This window comes from Eumetopias jubatus, unplaced genomic scaffold (assembly GCF_037043125.1).
Source record: "Eumetopias jubatus isolate StellerSeaLion01/CBP00866 unplaced genomic scaffold, mEumJub1_p1.0 scaffold_9, whole genome shotgun sequence".
In the NCBI taxonomy this organism is placed as follows: Eukaryota; Metazoa; Chordata; class Mammalia; order Carnivora; family Otariidae; genus Eumetopias; species Eumetopias jubatus.
In genome coordinates, this window is record NW_028274815.1 from 125,573,989 (window position 1) to 125,582,356 (window position 8,368).

The 8,368-nt window shown below is 45.4% G+C and overlaps 1 protein-coding gene across 2 annotated transcripts; it reads left to right on the forward strand.

Moving 5' to 3' along the window:
• Window positions 1–5,757: 5,757 nt before the first annotated feature.
• Window positions 5,758–7,476, forward strand: PI3 (peptidase inhibitor 3). 2 transcript variants are annotated; one of them, XM_028122009.2, is made up of 3 exons: window positions 5,758–5,853; window positions 6,842–7,069; window positions 7,302–7,476. In XM_028122009.2, exons 1-2 carry the CDS (start codon window positions 5,775–5,777, stop codon window positions 7,066–7,068), a joined length of 306 nt encoding a protein of 101 aa, XP_027977810.1. In that variant the 5' UTR covers window positions 5,758–5,774; the 3' UTR covers window position 7,069; window positions 7,302–7,476. The 2 variants fall into 2 exon arrangements, with proteins under 2 accessions (XP_027977810.1, XP_027977811.1); XM_028122010.2 differs by having other exon boundaries at window positions 7,306–7,476.
• Window positions 7,477–8,368: the final 892 nt, after the last annotated feature.

An 8,368-nucleotide genomic window follows, 5' to 3' on the forward strand; every position in this document is an offset into this window, starting at 1 on the left:
CTCAGGAAAAGAGGGGCCCTATATTCTATGATCTGGTGTTTCTTTTGGAGTAGAAGGAGAATTTTATGGGGCTATTTTTTTTCCCCCGATTACAAACTACGCACATATATTGAATAAATGCTTTTTCAATTAAGATAATTTTGTAGACATTTTCCTGCGTCTTAAAGTATCCTCCGATATCATCATTTTTAATGAATACATGGTATTTTGTAGCACTGATATGCTAAAACATAGTTTCCCACCACACTCAAAGTGGCTCCTCCTGGGGCTTTGGCCTTCCTTGGAGCTTCCGTGGGGCAGAGCATGTGACTGGTGCATACACAGCAGAACCATGAGGTCATCCAAGTCTGTCTAGGAACCCTCTTCCCTCCTTTAGGCTCCCATCACCCCCAAGTCTGTCCTGCCCTCAAGTTACTGCTCACTCTATTAAATGACTCTAAGGTGTCAGAGACAGGGTGTCACCTCATCATTTATTTCTCAAAAGAGACCACCCTAAGAGGTTCCTGTGTAATCAGGGGGATGGAGTGCCGGTGGAGTTCGAATCTCAGGCTCTAACAGGGGAGGACAGGGACCTCCCAGTGGCGGGTGCAGCTATTTCGGGGGCTCCCCCGGGGTTAGGAGTCCCTAGAGAAAGGAGGGAAGGGGACTGCAGAGTGAGACTTGGCATGTGTCTGGTGAGGCTGCAGGACAGGCAGAGCTGGAGGCTGGGGTAAAAGTGGGGTGCCCGGCGGGGAGCTGCCTGCAGATGTGGAAGATGGATTTCCAGATGTCCAAAGGCCAGTGTGGAGCCTTCAGTTTCCCCGTCTGCTTGTATTAGTTTCTGTGCCTTAGAGAAAACAGCCACCTCCCCCAGTCCTCACGGAGGGGGTCTCACGTAGCAGATGAACCCATTGATCAACCAGACCCAAGCTCTTGGTTATCTCTTAAACCTCTGGGATTGTTCATGCTGCACCATCTTACATTCTCACCAGCAACGTACAAGGGTTCCAACTTCTCCATTTCCTCGCCAAAGCTTGTCTGTTTCCGTTAAGATAAAAAAATTTATAGTCACACTAAGGGGTGTGAAGTGGTATCTTGTGATTTGGGTTTTCATTTTCCTAGTGGCTAATGATGTTGAGTATCTTTTCATGTGCTCACCATTTTTTTGTATATCTTCTTTAGAGAAAGGTCTATTCAAGTGCTTTGCCCATTTTAAAATTGGGTTGTTTCATCTTTTTATTGTTGAATTGTACACGTCCTTTATATATTCTGGACACTAGGCCCTAATCAGATATCAGATTTGCAAATCTTTTCTCCCAGCAGCTGGTCTTCTCACTATCCTGGTAGTGTCCTTTGATGCACAAAAGGGGTTAATTCTGTTGAAGCTTACTGTGTTTTAAATATCCTTTGACTTGAAACTATTACATATATAGCAATCAGCGAGCTTACTCTTTAATCCAACTTCCTTCCCTATCATCCTTCTATTTGATGGAAATTTTACTATTTCTACATTTTCACAGCAAGGCATATTTACATACTATTTGCTACTACTTTGTCTTAGTCTTTATTCCACAGCTAAAATGCCCAGTGCTCAACAATTGTCATTTTAGTAATTTCCACAAATCTTCTGGGTTGGGTGTATCTTGTCCCTTAGAAACTGCTCAGGAAAGCTCTTGGAAACAAGATCCCTTGAGTTCTTGCATGTCCAGAAGTATATTCTTGTAGTTGTGCAAAAAAAAAACCTCAGTGTGTACTCTTTCCTTCAATGCCTTTAAGTTTTGCTCTGCTGTTTTCTGGCCATCATTCCATCTGATTTTTTTTTTTCCAATTTTGTTTTTGTTTTTGGTTTTTGAGGGGAGTTGCGTTCCTGGAGGTTTCTATGTCTATCTTTACAGCCCAAGCGTTTTACTCGCATGCGTCTTGTGTTTACCACGGTGTGAACTTCCAATACATAGACTCGAGCCTGCTTTAATTTCAGAAATATTTTCCTCGATTAGGGTTTTATTTTTTTTAAAGATTTTATTTATGTATTTGACAGAGAGATAGAGAGAGAGAGCACAAGTAGGCAGAGTGGCGGGCAGGGGGAGAGAGAGAGAAGCGGGCTCCCCGCTCAGTTGAGCCGAAGGCAGACGCTTAACCAACAGAGCCACCCAGGCGCCCCTCGATTAGGGTTTTAAATAATTCTTTTATTTTGCTGTTTTGGTTTACTTCTTGTGTGTGTGTGTGTGTGTGTGTGTGTGTGTGTTTGCGTGTGTTGGTTTTCTCCTTTGTGCAACTTGATTTATATGTCTGTTGCGTCTCCAGTGACTTTTTATACTGAAGACTTTCTCTGAAATCATTTTAAAGCTATTTTTCATTTTTAGTTTGTGGTTCTTTGCTTTTCTTATTTTCTTTCCTTTTGTCCTTACTTGGTCTTTATTTCGGCAATGTTTTTGTTCTTGTCTTCAATCTCTCCCCCGAGGTCTGTCAGATTTCACTCCACATCTTCCTGTTACCTTGCTATTTCTTCTTTGAATTTCTATATTTCTGCTTTATGGTGGTTCTTCATAGTTTCAATTTGCTTCAGTAATTTTAGACATTCATTTTGGAATATCCATTTTTTTCAGGTTTGTGGTGACATTTTACTGAAGATTTTAAAAATCCTGTTTTAAATGTTTTTAAGCTTTGCTACTCTTTTCTGCTTTTAAAAAATAGTATTTTTGTATGGCTTATGTGATTTCCACATTTCTTTCTTATTTTAAAATCAGTAGATTTTCACGGACCAGCTAGTGAAAAGAGTTATCTTACCTGAGTAGGAGGGGTGGGAAGTTAGAATGGGTTTCTTAGTTTCTTAGCTCAAGGGCTCCCTCCTCCGTTGCTACAACAATGGGCAGTTCCTTAAATACGTGGGCTTTTCCTGATTCTTAAGTAACTCGTCTGAAACAGGAGGGCTCCTACCATCAGCCATGGCCAAAGAGATATTGCTGCAGCCACTGCAAGATGATAACTTCTCTCCTAAATATACCTCCTCCTTCTCCTGGGTGCATTTTCTTATTTCTTTTCTCTCTACACTTTCCAGTACTTGTGCTCTACCTTTCTTGTTCTCAGACCTGCTCAAGGTGGGCACTTTTCCTTCTGGGAGGTGAATATTTGCTGATGTTTGGAAGCGTAAGTAGGGGATGGATTGGGGCGTGAACAGTGGCAGGATGGTGGCATGCTCTGTGCAGTGTCTTCATCAATGTGAATTTCAGTTGCTCCCAGCATGTCTCCCTGTAGCGGTTGGCAATCCAGTGACTATCTGTCCCAGACTCTTCCGCATCCAGAACTGCAGATGGGATTCAAGTTCCTACCAATCACACACACTCATACAATACTGGATTCTTTTTCTGCTTGAACTACCTAGAATGATTTCTTTGGACGGCATCTGAATCATACCCGACACACACTATTACATTTTTACATTATGACACTTCTATTTTAAGCATTCCTTCTCAACACTGGTATTACTGGTTACATGTATCTCATTGTTTATTTAGATATAATTGTCAATTATACTGTTTTCTTCATTCACAAGATTCCTTGAGTTCTTTTTTATAATTACGGATTGTAATTTTCTTTGATATTTCACATCACAACAGTGACTTTTTGTTGTGACAAGTAAAAAAATTAGAAACTAGTAGGAAAACCTGCTCATCTGGGTTTCTTTCCCATTCTCATCACCCTGATGTAAGCAATATTAACAGTGTAGTATGTATTCCTTCATATCTTTCTCCTCTTTCGTACATGAATAAAGGCATTTATAGCACTTTTATGTGTTTCTACTGAAGTATTATCAAACACATATATTATCCTCTAACTTGTTTTCCTGCTGGTAAGATTTCATGAATATTTCTAGGATTCAGTGCACAGAGATCTAGCGATATTCATTCTTTTTCTAATATATTTATAAATATAATAGGATCACACCAGACATAAGTTTTTTTGGTGAAGCAATACTTTTTTGTTTCTTTTTATTTGCCTTTTTTCTCCTTCTACCTTCTTAACCTCTATCCCCCCATCAACTCTTCAGTGAACCTGTATTAATATGATGTGCAGTCTTCTTAATATAGTATAGCCAGATTTGTTTAATATAACCATATTAAAAACGTGCTCTCTCTCACTATGTGCACTGTAGCCAAACAATAGGAGGGAACGTCCAGATAAGATGAGGAGAGGAGAGCACCCCGAGCTGTTCTGAACAGATCTTAGAATGGCATTCAATTTTTTTATTTGCAAACCATACCACAAAGGACCTTGCTCCATAATATATAAAGAGTGCTTAAAAATTAAGAAGAAAAAAGGCTGATGAATCTATTAAAAAGTGAGCAAAGGAAAAGAAGCTTTCAGAAAAAGAAATTAACTGGCTTCTAAAATGTGCAAAAATGAAAATGAGAGAAATGCTAACTAAAAACATCAGCAAGGCATGATTTCTCACCTATCAGATTGGTAAAAAAAAACAAAAAACAAAAAACAAATGAAACACACTGTGCCAAAGCCTGGATGCACACAGGTGGTTTCATCTACTACTGGTATGGGTACAAAATGGTACAACCCAGATCAAAGGACATAAGACAAGAGTATAAAAAGTTCAAAAGCATCTGAAAGATGGTAACTATATGAGTTGATGGATATGTTCATTAGCTTGATTGTGGCCATCTTTTCATAATGTGCATGTATAGTAAAATGTCACATTGTACACATTAAATATATATACAATCCATTTGTCAATATACTGTAATAAACTGGAAAAAAATTTCAAATGCATTGAATCTTCGTACCAGCAAACCTACTTCTGGGACTCTAGCTTACAAGTTAATGCAAAAAGCCATGTGGGGTATAGTTTGTTATAGTGAAAGACTGAAAACCACCCAAGAGAGCAACACTGTGGGTTTATGGAAAGCAAAGGTAATCCATAATCCATAAATTATTTACCCCACAGCCTTGGAAATACACACACACACACACACACACGTGTGTGTTACCAAGCACCAAAAACTTAAACCAACCTGAGTCCTTCCCACCCATCCAGAATGTTTCTTGCCTCCTTTCCAGAGTAATCACTATCCTAGATTTTGTGTGAATAGCTTCCTCATTTTCATCCACCCCCGCGTAATTGAGTTGTACCACATATATAAGTAAGTCTAGACAATCTATTAGTGTTTCTTAGTTTTGAACCTTATACGCAAGCCTATAATTCAAAATATTTTCTCTTGAGACTTGAATTTTTCACCCAGCATTATTTTAATTAGCATTGTTATGTGAGATCTAGAATCCCACCTTCCTGATTACTTATGTGCTGCATCTCAGAGATGACCCGTGTAGTGATGTGTCATTAGATTTTCAAAGCAAATTTGCCTTCGAGAGTTTTCCTCAGGGCCAAGAGGGCATGAAAGCAAAGCCCAGCTTGATGCTGGAAAGGGTGAACAGTTAGGGTAGGTCTCGGTGGGCCTGCAGGAACAGGGCGTGATGGGGGAAATCTTCGGCTTTGAAATCAGAACACCGGGCCCACAGCCAGCCCTGCTTCTCTGTGAGAAAGTGGGACAGCTCTCGGGGCGATCAGAGGTGATGCAACACAGTGTCTGCCATTTATCTTTGTGAAAAATCCCTGGGGAAAGTCCCAAGTTCCCTTCCAGAATAGGGGTGGATCCTTCCTAGTAGAATTAGGAAATGTAGGTGTTGTCTCATAGAAAACCACAGACCCACCCTCCTGGCTCCAGGCCACACTGGGCTGCATAAAATGGGTCAACTTCAGCTTGTAGCCACACACTTGAGACAACATGAGGCCCAGCAGCTTCTTCGTCCTGGTGGTGTTCCTTAGCCTGGGGATTCTGGTGGCACAGGCCAGTGTCACCAGAGGTGAGTAGACAAGTGGCCTGGGTGAGGCTGGGTTGGGCCCTGCCAAGGAGCACTCTGGGGCAGTGGGCAGGGCTGGATCTCACACTTTCTTTTAAAAATTTTTATTTATTTGAGAGGGTGAGAGAGCGAGTGAGCACATGATGGAGGAGGGGCAGAGGGAGACGCAGACTCCCTGCGGAGTGGGGAGCCTGATGCAGGACTCCATCCTGGGACTCTGAGGTCATGACCTGAGCCGAAGGCAGACGCTTAACCAACTGAGCCACCCAGGCGCCCATGGGTGGTCTGTGGCTGCTTCCACTGCGTCCAGAGAGAGCAGGAAGTTGTCCAGTGGAATCGACATGCTTTCCACATCAGGACCGAGATACCAGGACTATTGCTAGAAGGAGTGTTGCTACATGGTCATGGCCTCAGGTGTGGATACCTGGGCAGAATGTGCAGTGAAGTGAGGAGCCCCAGGAATCTGGGCCGGGGTGTGGGGTCTGGCCCCTGCCTGTCTGCCCCTTGAAGGTATCTGGGTAATCAGCCTCTAAAAGGAGGTTACACACCAAGGAGACCTCAGAAGCCATGTAGTTTGAAGACCCCCCCATTTTATGAGGGAGGACACTGTCCAGACAATCTTCAGAGCCGGGAAGGAGCTTGGGCCTCCTGGTGTGTGTCTCAGGCTCTCCCCTCTCCCCCAGGAGCACCATGTGTCCTTCTCACCTCTGCGAGTCACTCCAGTCTGGCCTCTCCTTCTGAAAGGACTTGTCATGGAGGTTGGGGGGATAAATGGACACCCAAGGGAACCGTGGTTCTGTAGATCCTCTCCCCAAAGCCTGGGGCACAGCCTTCCCGGGGCACAGACCGCAGCTAGCCCAGAAAACCCTGCCCCACCTCAGGCCGCAGTTTGGACAACACAGCAGTGAGCAGGGGCTGGACGTGGAGGAAAGGCTAGAGAGTGAAGCTGGCACACGGGGACTACATGTGGCGACATTTGTTCTTTCAACAGTTCCTCCTAAAGGGCAAGGCCCTGACAAAGGTCGTGTTCCGGTGAAAGGTCAAGATCCAGTCAAAGCCAAAGGTGCCGTGTCCACTAAGCCTGGCTTCTGCCCCCACATTCTGATCCAGTGCGCCATGATAAACCCCCCGAACCGCTGTCTGAGCGACACCGAGTGCCCGGGGGCCAAGAAGTGCTGTAAGGGCACTTGTGGGCTGGCCTGCTTGGATCCCCAGTGAGGTGAGAACCAGGTGGAGGAAGAGAGGACCCTGAGGGCACAGAGAAGGCTGAGCAATGGGGAATGACCCCGGTTGGGTGAGAGAGAGGTTGCGGGGAGGTGGCTGAGAGACTGAGGGTCTCAGAGCCTGTGACCGAGTCCTGAAAGGGCTGCCACCTGGACGTGACCCTGCCCCCCACTGCCCCTGAGTGCTTTGAGCGGCGGAGTCACCTCTCCGGTTCTCTTCTCTCCCAGCCAGGTGGAGCCTGTCCTTGCTGCACCTGGGAAGTCCCCAGGGCTGCTGGTCCCGGCCCCTGTCGCACGGCCCTCTCCCTCCCTGGGCATTCCGCCTCCTGCTTAGGATGCCCAAGTCTGGGCTTGGCTGCCTCCCTTCTTGACTTCGTAATAAAAGACGACTTTGTGCTCTGTTTGCTTCTGGCTCTGCCAACTCCTGTGCTTCCGGGCACCCCAGGGAGATGGGTGGGGGCTGGGACTCCCTCTCCCTGGTGGGTGTGAAGGAGAGCGGGGGCCGAAACAAGGGGCCCATTCCTGGGGCTTAATACTAGAAATCTACTAATCGACCCCAGACCCGGAGTCTGCATTTCACTAGGGAATGCTGCCTTTGCCCTAAGCCCAGGGAAATAAGAAACTAAGCAGGACACAAACTGCAGGCTGTTTCTTTCCTCTCCCATCGACCCCGTGACCTGACCTAGCTATTGACAGCCCTGCCAGCGGGACCAACCTACCCTAGTGGCTAACCCTGTAGCTCCCTCCCGCCTTTCCTTTTCATGTTCCCCAGGGCTCCACATCCTCCCAAGAGGCCACAGAAAGAAGCAGGGAAATCCCCGCTCTTGAAGCATTTCACCTGTTCCTGCCTGAGATGCCTCCATTAACAATTAATTCCTTTGGGTTAAGCCATACCGTCCCCCAGCTTTCTATTTTTAAGATGTGAATGAGAAGCCAGGACACACCAAGCCCTTGATCCTTTAGCGTGGGTGGTGAATCGTGTCCTCCGGAGACGCACAGGGTGGGGGCAGGCAGATTCGAATGGTGCACACCGTGGAGGGTGTGTGTTAGGCAAACTCGAACGACCTCAGGGCTCTGCTTTTGCCCCACCAGCTTCACTGCCCTTGAACAAGGAAGCTCTCCCAGAAAAAGAATTTGGGATGGAGTTGAAATTGCACAGGCTTAGGAGTCAGGGAACCTGTGTTCTAGGGCCGAGCCTCCCCACTTGCTGGATGACCTCAGACAAACGTCTTTCCCTCCCTGAGCCTCAGTTGTCTACTCAATTTGAGGGGGTTGGATGTAATTATTCGGCAAGT